General features: G+C 38.9%; 1 protein-coding gene and 1 pseudogene across 2 annotated transcripts in view; one reads left to right on the plus strand and one right to left on the minus strand.

The window, feature by feature from the left end:
• Positions 1 to 647: 647 nt before the first annotated feature.
• The window catches only part of LOC139365160 (cytochrome P450 2K1-like), a 129,067-nt pseudogene continuing 112,425 nt past the window's right edge, over positions 648 to 17,289 (minus strand).
• Positions 4,072 to 17,289, plus strand: part of LOC139365158 (cytochrome P450 2K1-like) — a 30,160-nt gene continuing 16,942 nt past the window's right edge. The window contains exons 1-3 of one of the 2 annotated variants that reach the window (XM_071102595.1): positions 4,072 to 4,357; positions 16,708 to 16,870; positions 17,046 to 17,195. In XM_071102595.1, coding sequence (XP_070958696.1) covers positions 4,154 to 4,357; positions 16,708 to 16,870; positions 17,046 to 17,195 — 517 coding nt within the window. In that variant the 5' untranslated portion in view covers positions 4,072 to 4,153. The remainder of the gene's footprint in view (positions 4,358 to 16,707; positions 16,871 to 17,045; positions 17,196 to 17,289) is intronic. The other variant, XM_071102596.1, reaches the window with a different exon arrangement.

Consider the following 17,289-nt stretch of genomic DNA (forward strand, 5'->3'; position numbering starts at 1 on the left):
TCAAAAAGTGATTGAAGATCTATTTTTAGTGTCACTTGTTTATGCCCTTTTATGGACATCCTGTCCGGATGTTCTCACGCTATGGAAATCCTGTCCGGATTTTCTCATGCTATAGAGTGAGTGCTTATGTAACATGATCGTGCAACTGTTCCTTTGAAGTAAAGCATATGTTTGTAATAAAAATGTCCTGGTGATTGATGTATAGTGAGTGACCTTGTTGAACTGTTGAATGTGTTTGACAATTTTAAACAGTTGGAAATGTATGTAGAGAATGGGGGAGGCCTGAGTTTGACCATTTGAAACAGTTGGGTATTTATGTAGAGAATGGGGGAGGCCTGAGTTTGGCCATTTGAAACAGTTGGGTATTTATGTAGAGAATGGGGGAGGCCTAAGTGTAAACATTGAAACAGTTGGGTATTTATGTAGAGAATGGGGAGGCCTGAGTTTGACCATTTGAAACAGTTGGTAAAGTTTATTCGTAAACTTATGGAGGGAGCTTGTGACCCCTTGTAAAATGAAAAAGTATTTTCCGGGTAGGTCTGCCTGAGTATAACTAAGTGTTAGTCTTGTCCTATGACAAGTGTGTGTGTGTGTGTGTGTGTGTGTGTGTGTGTGTGTGTGTGTGTGTGTGTGTGTGCACGCGCGTGTGAGATAGGCAGGGTGCTAGGTTACAAGCAGAGAGAAAGTTACTCGAAACATTATTTCTGTGAACATAACACATTTAGAATCTTTCCTACAACATAATAATAGTAGTAATATGCCCTTTTATGGACATCCTGTCCGGATGTTCTCACGCTATGGTAACATTTTGCAGCAAAACATTTTTTTAAAAGAAGCATGTACTGTATTTACCTTCAACTAATGACAGCTCTTCCTCTGGTCTTCTGTCTCTTCCTCGGCCCTCTGGTTGCATCAAGTTACGAGCTGTGGATTTAGAAGCCCTGATCAAGGAGCAAAGGCTTTATTTATATGAACACAGTTCAAAAACAATTATACATAAACATTTAAAGGCTATTAAAATGTAGTATTGTGTTGTAATATGTAGTATTTATATAAATGTTTAGTAAGAAAACATTTGAGGTATAGCTTAATATTGCATAGTAACTTTTAATAATGGTAATGTGTTTAAATGCTGGTAGTAACATTTTTGAGGAAATGAAGGGTTTTAAAATGTAATTTACCTTTAATGAAATCTCAGGCTCTCTCTGTCTCTCTTCCTCTGGACCTGTGTGTGGGTGTGTATGCAACACCCACCGGTAGCAAGCGCTCCAGCAGGTATATTTCACTGGTCATCCCCAAAGCCAACACTTCCTTTACCGATCACTGTACCTGAACGTACACAGCCAATCTGTAAACAGCACACCCCACTACCTCATCCCCATATTGTTACTTAACCATTTGCTCTTTGGCACCCCAGTATCTCTACTTGCACATCATCATCTGCACATCTATCACTCCAGTGTTAACGCTAAATTGTAATTATTTCGCCTCTATGGCCTATTTATTGCCTTACCTCCCTACTCTTCTGCATCTGTGCAATGAGGTATTGTCATGCTGAAACAGGAAAGGACCTTCCCCAAACGGTTGCCACAAAGTTGGAAGCACAGAATCGTCTCGAATGTCATTGTATGCTGTAGCGTTAAGATTTCCCTTCACTGGAACTAAGGGACCTAGCCCAAACCATGAAAAACAGCCCCAGACCGTTATTCCTCCTCCACCAAAATGTACAGTTGGCACCATGCATTCGGGCAGGTAGCGTTCTACTGGCATCCGCCAAACCCAGATTTGTCCGTCGGTCTGCCAGATGGTGAAGCGTGATTCATCACTCCAGAGAACACGTTTCCACTGCGCCAGACTCCAATGGCGGCAAGCTTTACACCATGGTAATCTTAGGCTTGTGTGCATCTGCTCGGCCATGGAAACCCATTTCATGAAGCTCCCGACAAACAGTTAATGTGCTGAAGTTGCTTCCAGAGACAGTTTGGAACTCGGTAGTAAGTGCTGCAACCAGTTTTTACGCTTCAGCACTCGGCAGTCCCGTGTGGTTTACCACTTCGAGGCTGAGCTGTTGTTGTTCCTAGACATTTCTACTTCACAATAACAGCACTTACAGTTGACCGGGGCAGCTCTAGGAGAAATTTGACAAACTTACTTGTTAGAAAGGTGGCATCCTATTACGGTTCACATTGAAAGTTACTGAGCTCTTCAGTGAGGCCATTCTACTGCCAATGTTTGTCTATGGAGATTGCATGGCTGTGTGCTTGATTTTTACACCTATCGGCAATGGGTGTGGCTGAAAGAGCCGAGACCACTAATTGGAAGGGGTGTCCACATACTTTTGCATATATAGTGTACTTCCTCCATAGAGATCCTGTTAGTATTCTAATTCTTTGAACACCTCTTGGCTTTTTGCCCACTATCACATTCTAACTATAGAATTAGAACATGTACCAACAGTTCAACCAAGTGTTTTGATCTAAATTGCAAGTCAAATCACAGTTGCAATATTTTTGAAAAAATAAGGCCTAGATTTTTTGCCTGTATCGTGCAGCACTATGTGGCAGTGTGGAAATGATCTCAAATGAGTTCAACTTCTGGTTGAACTATAAACAGTATAAAATGAATCCAAATGGAAAAGCCCCACTGAAATCAATTAGAATGTATGTGGCCACCCTAGGGTAATGCACAACTCATACAGCAAATGTAGAACTTTTATTATAATAATTATTATTATAATAATAAATAATCATATATATTTTGGCCATACCACCCAGTCCTAGGTTGTTGATGTGATTTGTAAGATTGTTTTATCTGGCTAATGTTTTCAGTTTTCAAACATTCATTAAGTAAAATGATAGAATGGATTTCAGCACATTATGCCTGCATTTAGTTGGCTAATGTTTTTTTCCCTATGGACGTCATGACTCAAGCGCCAAGTACATAGTGTTCCGTTTGCTACAGTTTTACAAATAAATGTTTGTCGACAGAAAATACCTCTGACACAGTTTATGCACTAAACATGACTTGTGTTCTTCTACCTCAAAAGTAAACTAGCCTTCCACAAGCTTCCCACAATAAGTTGGGTGAATTTTGGCCAATTCCTCCTGACAGACCTGGTGTAACTGAGTCAGGTATGTAGGCCTCCTTGCTCGCACACACTTTTTCAGTTCTGCCCACAAATGTTCTATAGGATTGAGGTCAGGGCTTTGTGATGACCACTCCAATACCTTGACTTTGTTGTCCTTATGCCATTTTTACACAACTTTGGAAGTATGCTTGGGGTCATTGTCCATTTGGAAGACCCATTTGCGACCAAGCTTTAACTTCCTGACTGATGTCTTGATGTTGCTTCAGTATATCCACATAATATTCTTTCCTCATGATGCCATCTATTTTGTGAAGCGCACCAGTCCCTCCTGCAGCAAAGCACCCCCACAACATGATGCTGCCCCCTCTGTGCTTCATGGTTAGGATGGTGTTCTCTGGCTTGCAAGCCTCCCCCTTTTCCTGCAAACATAACGATGGTCATTATGGAAACACTGTTCTATTTTTGTTTCATCAGACCAGAAGACATTTCTCCAAAAAAGTACAATCTTTGTCCCCATGTGCAGTTGCAAACCGTAGTCTGGCTTTTTTTATAGTGGTTTTGGAGCAGTGGCTTCTTTCTTGCTGAGCGGTCGTTCAGGTTATGTCTATGTCGGCACAGCACCGTGATCTATCAATCCACTGGGCACACACACTGGTTGAATCAACGTTGTTTCCATGCCATTTATATTTTTACACCCCACTAAAGTGTCAAATGTGAAAGCCCCCAAAATGTGTGCATTTGTGAAAAAAGATTTGGAAATATGCATCTAATAGTTGCTAAATGATATTCAAAAGATGGTGGTTAACAGAGTCAAACCTCAAAGGTCTGTAAATGTTTATTTTTACACTTGCCTTCTTGTATCTTGTGTTGATCATGGTCTAATAAACTATGGGAATTCCTCATAGGACGAGTAACCTTTGCATAGATAAGAGCACATTTTTTTCAGAATGTTTAGTCCCTCCCCTGAGGCTGTTCCATGCTCTATAAAAGGTGAGCCTCCATTGGCAGGCAGATCAATGAGCAGGAAGTAGTCACTATTTTTAGCCCTGTTAGAGCTGTTTGAAGATGTCTCTTTTAGAATGTCTTCTCCAGACATCGAGCACAGTGACACTGCTGGGGGCTCTGCTGTTTCTGCTGGCCCTTTACCGCCTCTCCTCTGGTTCCAACTCTGAGGAACAGGGGAAGCAGCCTCCAGGACCCAGGCCTCTGCCCCTGCTTGGTAACATGCTCCAGCTGGATCTCAAGAGGCCCTATCGCAGCCTCTGTGAGGTGAGAGGAAGTCCTGAGATTAAACTATGTTGTGGTTGTTGATATGATCTGTGACATTGTTTTATCTGGCTAAATATTTTCAAAATGTTGGTATTTTAGCAGGTATAAAACTTCCAGTTAGTTTCAATAGGCATGTATTGTCAAAGCAATATGTTGAGTACATGGTGTTTCAACCAGTTAGCAATAGCTTTTGTCAACACAGGAGCCCTCTAAAATGTTTTTATTTTGATGTGGCCCTACTTTCCACACTCGCTCTGAGTTTATGAATGTTTTCAGAGAATGTTCCTCCATTAATTTTCCATTTCAGTTGTTTTTAAATGTTAAGTGTTGTCAAATAATACAGGTGAAATGATGACCACTGTGTATTCACTCACATAATAGAGGCATTTGGCTTGAAAATCGTATCTGTCATAAATGCTAAAAGGGATTGTTGTGTGTGTTTTTACCCCTAACTTAATAGTTTTCTTGTCACAGACCAAACAACTCACCAAAATAGCTCACACATACTTTAATCCAACTTATATTGCAACAATATCACTCCTGAAGATATGTGTCAACATAGAATTATACTTTATTTGTTACAGAACTGCTTCCAACAACTTTTAGTTTGTTTTTATATTTACATTTCATTCATTGTTTACTTCACAGGGCGTTTCGTAGAACCTGCATTGTTTTAAGTCACACACTGATCTCCACAGTCTGTTTGGTTGATTTATTTTGAATAACTTCTAGATGCTTTTAGAGCTTAGTTAAAGGGACAATCAGCAGTTCAAACAAAATTTGTCATCTCTCCCATGTCCTATTCGACTAGTAGTTCTGAAATGTTTATTACTTGCCTACATTTTACTCCCTCCTCTTCATTCATTCACCTTACTGTGAAATGCTGACTTACAATCCCTTAACCAATAATGCATTTCAAGAAATAGAGTAAAGAAAATATTTACTAAATAAACAAAAGTAACACAACAAAATAACAAAAACGAGGCATTATACAGGGGATACTGGTACTGACGCAATGTACAGGTTAGTCGAGGTCATTTCTACATGTAGGTAGGGGTAAAGTGACTATGCATAGATAATAAACAGTGATTAGCAGCAGTGTAAAAACATGGGGGGGGGGGGGTAATGTAAATAGAAGCTGTTAATGAGTCTTTTGGACCTAGACTTGGCGCTCGGATACTGCTTGCCGTGCGGTAGCAGAGAGAACAGTCTATGACTTGGGTGTCTGGAGTCCAGCCGCACCAATGCGCCGGAGGAAACACCGTGCACCTGGCCACCTTGGCTAGCGTACACTGCGCCCAGCCCGCCACAGGAGTTGCTGGTGCGCGATGAGACAAGGACACCCCTACCGACCAAGCCCTCCCTAACCCGGGCGACGCTAGGCCAATTGTGCGTCGCCCCACGGACCTCCCGGTCGCGGCCGGTTACGACAGAGCCTGGGCACAGCTGGCGCTGCAGTACAGCGCCCTTAACCACTGCGCCACCCGGGAGGCCAGGTGTCTGGAGTCTTTGACAATTTTTTGGGCCTTCCTCTGACACCGCCTAGTATATAGGTCCTGGATGGCAGGAAGCTTGGCCCCAGTGACGTACTAGGCCGTACGCTCTACCCTCTGTAGCACCCTATGGTCAGATGCCGAGCAGTTGCTATACCAGGCGGTGACGCAACCATTCAGGATGCTCTCGATGGTGCAGCTGTAGAACCTTTTGAGGATCTAGGGACCCATGCCAAATATTTTCAGTCTCCTGAGAGGGAAAATATGTTGTCGTGCTCTCTTCACTAAAATCTGCGTCCAGTTCGAGGTGAGTAATCGCTGATCTGATATACCTAAGCTCTTTTCAGGCATAAGAGACGGGAGCAGGACATTATGTACAAAATTACCAACAATGCGAAAAAACAAACATTGTCTCTAATGAAAGTATCTGGGGCAGGCACTCTCGAAAATCCCATCTGTCGCTTGTAATTTTTTTATTATGTCTGTCGCCACACAGCCACACTTAATTCTGTCACTTACCACCCCCCCCCTCCTGCCCCCAAAGGGAGGGCCAGAGGGATGTTGAGAGAGCACTGCAGTTATTGTCTGAGCTAAGAGAGCAGTGCACATTGACATCTTTTTACCAGTTGTAGGAAAGCTATTTAAATAGTCATTATGGAGACACCTATTTCCAACCCTTTTTGTCCATAAAACGTGTTAATACGTTTTTAACTAGGCAAGTCAGTTGAATACCTAACAGTATTTAAGAACAAATTCTTATTTACAATGACGGCCTACACTGGCCAAACCTGGACAACGCTGGACCAATTGTGCGCCGCACCCTATGGGACTCCCAATCACAGCTGGTTGTGATACAGCCTGGATACATCAAGAAATAATGGAGACGAAGCACTGGAAAACGACTCAGAGGGGGTTTAAACTGCATTCTAATGTTGACTGCTTAGAGAAATCCTCAATGAAACTGACATTAAATATGGAGAATGATACATTTGCCTCTGTTGGCCATCAAGTAGCCTATTCATGTATATGCCATTATAGGCTACCATTTTGATACAATAAATATGTGGAAATGGCGATATCACTGGAGTCATTACAACTCAATGTGTGCCACTTGTGTAGCCTATCTGGTCCTGGAAAACCAACGATGGTGACAGGTGTGAGGGATAATGAGCAGCCTGATGACCTAGAGGCCAGAGAGGGAGCACACTTGACACTGCATCACACTTGACACTGCAATTTAGCAAATTAACACTGAAGTGATAGATGTGCAGATGATGATGTGCAAGTAGAAATTCAGGTGTGCAAAAGAGCAAAAAAGGAAATTTGAGGATGAGGTAGGTAGTTGGGTGGGCTTTTTACAGATGGGCTATGTACAGCTGCAGCGATGGGTAAGCTGCTCAGATAGCTGATGTTTAAAGTTAGTGAGGGAGATAATTCCCCAACTTCAGCAATTCATTTTTATATATACAGTGCCTTGCGAAAGTATTCGGCCCCCTTGAACTTTGCGACCTTTTGCCACATTTCAGGCTTCAAACATAAAGATATAAAACTGTATTTTTTTGTGAAGAATCAACAACAAGTGGGACACAATCATGAAGTGGAACGACATTTATTGGATATTTCAAACTTTTTTAACAAATCAAAAACTGAAAAATTGGGCGTACAAAATTATTCAGCCCCTTTAATTTCAGTGCAGCAAACTCTCTCCAGAAGTTCAGTGAGGATCTCTGAATGATCCAATGTTGACCTAAATGACTAATGATGATAAATACAATCCACCTGTGTGTAATCAAGTCTCCGTATAAATGCACCTGCACTGTGATAGTCTCAGAGGTCCGTTAAAAGCGCAGAGAGCATCATGAAGAACAAGGAACACACCAGGCAGGTCCGAGATACTGTTGTGAAGAAGTTTAAAGCCGGATTTGGATACAAAAAGATTTCCCAAGCTTTATACATCCCAAGGAGCACTGTGCAAGCGATAATATTGACATGGAAGGAGTATCAGACCACTGCAAATCTACCAAGACCTGGCCGCCCCTCTAAACTTTCAGCTCATACAAGGAGAAGACTGATCAGAGATGCAGCCAAGAGGCCCATGATCACTCTGGATGAACTGCAGAGATCTACAGCTGAGGTGGGAGACTCTATCCATAGGACAACAATCAGTCGTATATTGCACAAATCTGGCCTTTATGTAAGAGTGGCAAGAAGAAAGCCATTTCTTAAAGATATCCATAAAAAGTGTCGTTTAAAGTTTGCCACAAGCCACCTGGGAGACACACCAAACATGTGGAAGAACGTGCTCTGGTCAGATGAAACCAAAATTGAACTTTTTGGCAACAATGCGAAACGTTATGTTTGGCGTAAAAGCAACACAGCCCATCACCCTGAACACACCATCCCCACTGTCAAACATGGTGGTGGCAGCATCATGATTTGGGCCTGCTTTTCTTCAGCAGGGACAGAGAAGATGGTTAAAATTGATGGGAAGATGGATGGAGCCAAATACAGGACCATTCTGGAAAAAAACCTGATGGAGTCTGCAAAAGACCCGAGACTGGGACGGAGATTTGTCTTCCAACAAGACAATGATCCAAAACATAAAGCAAAATCTACAATGGAATGGTTCAAAAATAAACATATCCAGATGTTAGAATGGCCAAGTCAAAGTCCAGACCTGAATCCAATCGAGAATCTGTGGAAAGAACTGAAAACTGCTGTTCACAAATGCTCTCCATCCAACCTCACTGAGCTCAAGCTGTTTTGCAAGGAGGAATGGGAAAAAATGTCAGTCTCTGGATGTGCAAAACTGATAGAGACATACCCCAAGCGACAGCTGTAATCGCAGCAAAAGGTGGCGCTACAAAGTATTAAAGGGGCTACAAAGGGGCTGAATAATTTTGCACGCCGAATTTTTCAGTTTTTGATTTGTTAAAAAAGTATGAAATATCCAATAAATGTCGTTCCACTTCATGATTGTGTCCCACTTGTTGTTGATTCTTCTTGAAGCCTGAAATGTGGCAAAAGGTCGCAAAGTTCAAGGGGGCCGAATACTTTCGCAAGGCACTGTATATATATTTTTTTAAATTATATATATATATATATATATATATATATATATATACATATATATATATATATATTTGCAATTCGTTCCAGTCATTGGAAGCAGAGAACTAGAAGGAATGGCGGCCAAAGTGGGTGTTGGCTTTGGGGATGACCAGTGAAATATACCTGCTAGAGCGCGTGCTACGGGTGGGTGTTGTTATGGTGACCAGTGAGCTGAGATAAGGCGGGGCTTTAACTAGCATAGACTTATAGATGACCTGGAGTCAGTGGGTCTATGTAGCGAGGGTCAGCCGACTAGAGCATACAGGTCGCAGTGGTGGGTGGTATATGGGGCTTTGGTGACAAAATGGATGGCACTGTGATAGACTGCATCTAGTTTGCGTAGTAGAGTGTTGGAGGCTTTTTTGAAAATTACATCGCCGAAGTCGAGGATCGGTAGAATAGGCAGTTTTACGAGGGTATTTTTGACAGTATGAGTGAAGGATGAACAGCATTGCTGTGCTTCTAATGTGAAGAAATAGCCTAATGGTTTAACATTTCAAGGTAAACATTCTGATCTGTTGCGTCAGCCACATTGCGTAAAAAAAAATGTTTAATGTTAGTGGTTGTATTAATTTGGGATCTATTGCGTCCCACAACTGTCCGGAATACTTATTTCTCGAATAGAATAGGTTTACTTTTGTAATATGGGGGATAGTAGATTGACATAGGCTAGTGCTTTTGCTGTTCGTTAGGCCTACTCACCTTGTTGGCTGACGAAAAGTAAATGTGGACAGTTCTTCCAACATCTAGCCTGTGAGAAAGACCCGAACGAACACGTGATGGTATGGAGAGCATGCAGCACTCAGAAGGGCACAACAAAGGCATGGATCATTTTTAGGGTGCTTTACAGCCACAAAGGGGATGCCGCTGTGAAATTCAAGGCATTATCAAGTGCTTGTCAAATTGTGAATGAGAGATTAATGAAATGTGCACAAAGCAGAGGTCATGCCCTTCAAGCACCTTTTTTCAAATCATCAGTCATCATGCAGCCTTACCGTATTAAAAATCAAAACATATAGCACAACGTTTTGTAGAACAACTAAAGAACATCTAAATGAAGCATATAGGAGTAGCTATTTCTATGTTAACCTCTTAACACAGAATATCCACATGTGCACTACCTCAAATCGTTTGGAGAATATAGCTTTGTTCAGTTGTATTCTTTATACTATAACATATTATAAAATAATGCCTTGGAATTCTAAGTAAATCTTGTCTGCTAAATGAACTAGTGAGCCCACAGCCATATGGCATAGCCATAACAGGGCCTAACATAAGGACAACTCAGAGTATGCTAATCTGTTTTTCTGAAATAGACTACATTTTATTCATGTTTCTTTAGACCTGTTTAAAATAGATAATGGATTTATTGTGAAGGTGTAGGCTATATTACATGGATTTATTGTGAAGGTGTAGGCTATATTACATGGATTTATTGTGAAGGTGTAGGCTATATTACATGGATTTATTGTGAAGGTGTAGGCTATATTACATGGATTTATTGTGAAGGTGTAGGCTATATTACATGGATTTATTGTGAAGGTGTAGGCTATATTACATGGATTTATTGTGAAGGTGTAGGCTATATTACATGGATTTATTGTGAAGGTGTAGGCTATATTACATGGATTTATTGTGAAGGTGTAGGCTATATTACATGGATTTATTGTGAAGGTGTAGGCTATATTACATGGATTTATTGTGAAGGTGTAGGCTATATTACATGGATTTATTGTGAAGGTGTAGGCTATATTACATGGATTTATTGTGAAGGTGTAGGCTATATTACATGGATTTATTGTGAAGGTGTAGGCTATATTACATGGATTTATTGTGAAGGTGTAGGCTATATTACATGGATTTATTGTGAAGGTGTAGGCTATATTACATGGATTTATTGTGAAGGTGTAGGCTATATTACATGGATTTATTGTGAAGGTGTAGGCTATATTACATGGATTTATTGTGAAGGTGTAGGCTATATTACATGGATTTATTGTGAAGGTGTAGGCTATATTACATGGATTTATTGTGAAGGTGTAGGCTATATTACATGGATTTATTGTGAAGGTGTAGGCTATATTACATGGATTTATTGTGATGGTGTAGGCTATATTACATGGATTTATTGTGAAGGTGTAGGCTATATTACATGGATTTATTGTGAAGGTGTAGGCTATATTACATGGATTTATTGTGAAGGTGTAGGCTATATTACATGGATTTATTGTGAAGGTGTAGGCTATATTACATGGATTTATTGTGAAGGTGTAGGCTATATTACATGGATTTATTGTGAAGGTGTAGGCTATATTACATGTATTTATTGTGAAGGTGTAGGCTATATTACATGGATTTATTGTGAAGGTGTAGGCTATATTACATGGATTTATTGTGAAGGTGTAGGCTATATTACATGGATTTATTGTGAAGGTGTAGGCTATATTACATGGATTTATTGTGAAGGTGTAGGCTATATTACATGGATTTATTGTGAAGGTGTAGACTATATTACATGTATTTATTGTGAAGGTGTAGGCTATATTACATGGATTTATTGTGAAGGTGTAGACTATATTACATGGATTTATTGTGAAGGTGTAGGCTATATTACATGGATTTATTGTGAAGGTGTAGGCTATATTACATGGATTTATTGTGAAGGTGTAGGCTATATTACATGGATTTATTGTGAAGGTGTAGGCTATATTACATGGATTTATTGTGAAGGTGTAGGCTATATTACATGTATTTATTGTGAAGGTGTAGGCTATATTACATGGATTTATTGTGAAGGTGTAGGCTATATTACATGGATTTATTGTGAAGGTGTAGGCTATATTACATGGATTTATTGTGAAGGTGTAGGCTATATTACATGGATTTATTGTGAAGGTGTAGGCTATATTACATGGATTTATTGTGAAGGTGTAGGCTATATTACATGGATTTATTGTGAAGGTGTAGGCTATATTACATGGATTTATTGTGAAGGTGTAGGCTATATTACATGGATTTATTGTGATGGTGTAGGCTATATTACATGGATTTATTGTGAAGGTGTAGGCTATATTACATGGATTTATTGTGAAGGTGTAGGCTATATTACATGGATTTATTGTGAAGGTGTAGGCTATATTACATGGATTTATTGTGAAGGTGTAGACTATATTACATGGATTTATTGTGAAGGTGTAGACTATATTACATGGATTTATTGTGAAGGTGTAGGCTATATTACATGTATTTATTGTGAAGGTGTAGGCTATATTACATGGATTTATTGTGAAGGTGTAGGCTATATTACATGGATTTATTGTGAAGGTGTAGACTATATTACATGGATTTATTGTGAAGGTGTAGGCTATATTACATGGATTTATTGTGAAGGTGTAGGCTATATTACATGGATTTATTGTGAAGGTGTAGGCTATATTACATGGATTTATTGTGAAGGTGTAGGCTATATTACATGGATTTATTGTGATGGTGTAGGCTATATTACATGGATTTATTGTGAAGGTGTAGGCTATATTACATGGATTTATTGTGAAGGTGTAGGCTATATTACATGGATTTATTGTGAAGGTGTAGGCTATATTACATGGATTTATTGTGAAGGTGTAGGCTATATTACATGGATTTATTGTGATGGTGTAGGCTATATTACATGGATTTATTGTGATGGTGTAGGCTATATTACATGGATTTATTGTGAAGGTGTAGGCTATATTACATGGATTTATTGTGAAGGTGTAGGCTATATTACATGGATTTATTGTGAAGGTGTAGGCTATATTACATGGATTTATTGTGAAGGTGTAGGCTATATTACATGGATTTATTGTGAAGGTGTAGGCTATATTACATGGATTTATTGTGAAGGTGTAGGCTATATTACATGGATTTATTGTGAAGGTGTAGGCTATATTACATGGATTTATTGTGAAGGTGTAGGCTATATTACATGGATTTATTGTGAAGGTGTAGGCTATATTACATGGATTTATTGTGAAGGTGTAGGCTATATTACATGGATTTATTGTGAAGGTGTAGGCTATATTACATGGATTTATTGTGAAGGTGTAGGCTATATTACATGGATTTATTGTGAAGGTGTAGGCTATATTACATGGATTTATTGTGAAGGTGTAGGCTATATTACATGGATTTATTGTGAAGGTGTAGGCTATATTACATGGATTTATTGTGAAGGTGTAGGCTATATTACATGGATTTATTGTGAAGGTGTAGGCTATATTACATGGATTTATTGTGAAGGTGTAGGCTATATTACATGGATTTATTGTGAAGGTGTAGGCTATATTACATGGATTTATTGTGAAGGTGTAGGCTATATTACATGGATTTATTGTGAAGGTGTAGGCTATATTACATGGATTTATTGTGAAGGTGTAGGCTATATTACATGGATTTATTGTGAAGGTGTAGGCTATATTACATGGATTTATTGTGAAGGTGTAGGCTATATTACATGGATTTATTGTGAAGGTGTAGGCTATATTACATGGATTTATTGTGATGGTGTAGGCTATATTACATGGATTTATTGTGAAGGTGTAGGCTATATTACATGGATTTATTGTGAAGGTGTAGGCTATATTACATGGATTTATTGTGAAGGTGTAGGCTATATTACATGGATTTATTGTGAAGGTGTAGGCTATATTACATGGATTTATTGTGAAGGTGTAGGCTATATTACATGGATTTATTGTGAAGGTGTAGGCTATATTACATGTATTTATTGTGAAGGTGTAGGCTATATTACATGGATTTATTGTGAAGGTGTAGGCTATATTACATGGATTTATTGTGAAGGTGTAGGCTATATTACATGGATTTATTGTGAAGGTGTAGGCTATATTACATGGATTTATTGTGAAGGTGTAGGCTATATTACATGGATTTATTGTGAAGGTGTAGACTATATTACATGTATTTATTGTGAAGGTGTAGGCTATATTACATGGATTTATTGTGAAGGTGTAGACTATATTACATGGATTTATTGTGAAGGTGTAGGCTATATTACATGGATTTATTGTGAAGGTGTAGGCTATATTACATGGATTTATTGTGAAGGTGTAGGCTATATTACATGGATTTATTGTGAAGGTGTAGGCTATATTACATGGATTTATTGTGAAGGTGTAGGCTATATTACATGTATTTATTGTGAAGGTGTAGGCTATATTACATGGATTTATTGTGAAGGTGTAGGCTATATTACATGGATTTATTGTGAAGGTGTAGGCTATATTACATGGATTTATTGTGAAGGTGTAGGCTATATTACATGGATTTATTGTGAAGGTGTAGGCTATATTACATGGATTTATTGTGAAGGTGTAGGCTATATTACATGGATTTATTGTGAAGGTGTAGGCTATATTACATGGATTTATTGTGAAGGTGTAGGCTATATTACATGGATTTATTGTGATGGTGTAGGCTATATTACATGGATTTATTGTGAAGGTGTAGGCTATATTACATGGATTTATTGTGAAGGTGTAGGCTATATTACATGGATTTATTGTGAAGGTGTAGGCTATATTACATGGATTTATTGTGAAGGTGTAGACTATATTACATGGATTTATTGTGAAGGTGTAGACTATATTACATGGATTTATTGTGAAGGTGTAGGCTATATTACATGTATTTATTGTGAAGGTGTAGGCTATATTACATGGATTTATTGTGAAGGTGTAGGCTATATTACATGGATTTATTGTGAAGGTGTAGACTATATTACATGGATTTATTGTGAAGGTGTAGGCTATATTACATGGATTTATTGTGAAGGTGTAGGCTATATTACATGGATTTATTGTGAAGGTGTAGGCTATATTACATGGATTTATTGTGAAGGTGTAGGCTATATTACATGGATTTATTGTGATGGTGTAGGCTATATTACATGGATTTATTGTGAAGGTGTAGGCTATATTACATGGATTTATTGTGAAGGTGTAGGCTATATTACATGGATTTATTGTGAAGGTGTAGGCTATATTACATGGATTTATTGTGAAGGTGTAGGCTATATTACATGGATTTATTGTGATGGTGTAGGCTATATTACATGGATTTATTGTGATGGTGTAGGCTATATTACATGGATTTATTGTGAAGGTGTAGGCTATATTACATGGATTTATTGTGAAGGTGTAGGCTATATTACATGGATTTATTGTGAAGGTGTAGGCTATATTACATGGATTTATTGTGAAGGTGTAGGCTATATTACATGGATTTATTGTGAAGGTGTAGACTATATTACATGGATTTATTGTGAAGGTGTAGGCTATATTACATGGATTTATTGTGAAGGTGTAGGCTATATTACATGGATTTATTGTGAAGGTGTAGGCTATATTACATGGATTTATTGTGAAGGTGTAGGCTATATTACATGGATTTATTAGACTTTTTAAAATGTAGCTGTTCCAAAGGTCTGCATCAGTGGCTTATAGGCTGTGTGGAAGCCAGGAGATGGTAAATGGGTTTATCTTAATTAACCTCCATTACCATGAGACCTACATTTACTTGTGTGACAATCACCGGCTACAGCCTACTCTATTTAATTGATACCACATGCGCACCTGATCTCACAGGTATGGCTACTGAACTGGAAGCAGCAACAATGACAGCGACACTTGCTACGTTTTGCATAGTCCTATAAGTTAGTCTACCTTTTTAGGAGAACAATTTGCAGGCAGAGACAAATGGGTGATCGATACGTATTGAAAATGAAAAGGCTCAACGCTAGCTCACCATAGTAGCCTAACCTATGGTCACCATAGTAACCGAACCTATGGTCACCATAGTAGCCTAACCTATGGTCACCATAGTAGCCTAACCAAAGTTGCTCTCCTGACTATACTCCTTTTGAAGACAACATTCCTTCATGTCAGCTGTATGTTGGCAGTTCTCAGTCTTAGTCTATATGGTTTTTGTTCTTCCATCCCTATCAGGTGTGTAACAGAAAATATACTGTTCATAAGTCAAAACAGTTACAGCAACCGCATCAGACTACATTATGGACAGCACTTGAAAGATCCACTGTCAATGATGGTATAGCATCTGTCTTCAGGAGTAGCATCCTGACAAGACCCATTGAATGTTCTCCCCAATTGATAAAGCAACTTAGCTCAAAATGTGCACTGCACTCGCGTGACATGGTCATAACTTTCGGTGCAGCCAATGCTGTTTGTCTTCATTTTCTGGAAATCAGTGTAGTTAAATTAACACTGACTTAGAATTCTGGTAAGTAGCTTGCTAGCTAAAAGTCACAACGCAGGTAAAAAGGGCTTAGTTACCAGTTTAGTTCTGCCAAGATCCGCTTAAGCTATGTTACTGTTTGTAAACAAAGCCGTATGATGCGTACATGTGATGATGGTTTTAAGGTGTAACATATTTAAATTAGTTAAGATTATAAGACTCTACCATTGGTGTTTAACATCTCCGGCTTTACGTGACATGGCATAAAGCCAGAGGTAATGCCTGCCTCATGAATCTAAGTGTTTGACATGGGGGGAAGGGACCAGTAACTTTATCAGCTTTTCCAATGTACCAGCTACAATACTTTTTCATACTTGGGTCAAACTGCTATGAACTGGTTACATTTAAATATCATCCAATTTGACCAACAACATGATTTTCACTGTCCTGGACCTTTAATAAACCATGCATTTAGTCTTATTTTATGTTCTACAGCTGTCCAAGAAATATGGGTCTGTTTTCACGGTTCATTTTGGACCCACAAAAGTGGTCATCCTGGCAGGATACAAGACGGTCAATCAGGCGCTGGTCAACCATGCAGAGGAGTTTGGGGACAGGGGCATGCTTCCTGTGTTCTATGATTTCACCAATGGACATGGTAATGTGGGATATGAGAAACTTGTAATCTGATTAACTGTTGCATTCTAGACAATATTCTGTCAAGCAAGTATATTTGGTGCTACAACAACAGACCCAAATAGTTGACAAATGTATTTTCTCCTTACATGATTCATTCCTGACACCTGAACAATATTATTTTTCAATACTGGTAGGTATTCTGTTTGGCAATGGCGAATCATGGAAAGAGATGAGGCGCTTTGCCCTGGCAAACCTTAGAGACTTTGGGATGGGCAAAAAAAGGATTGAAGAGAAAATCTTAGAGGAATCTCACTACCTTATTGAAGTGTTTGAAAATCACAAGGGTAAGAACTTGTAGTTCTGATTTGAAAACCAAAAAACAGGTTACATAATTTCCCCCCCCCCCCTAGGTTTGCTAATTCAATTTCTGATGTCCTT

The sequence above is a fragment of the Oncorhynchus clarkii genome, chromosome 13 (genome assembly GCF_045791955.1).
Source record: "Oncorhynchus clarkii lewisi isolate Uvic-CL-2024 chromosome 13, UVic_Ocla_1.0, whole genome shotgun sequence".
NCBI classification, from domain to species: domain Eukaryota; kingdom Metazoa; phylum Chordata; class Actinopteri; order Salmoniformes; family Salmonidae; genus Oncorhynchus; species Oncorhynchus clarkii.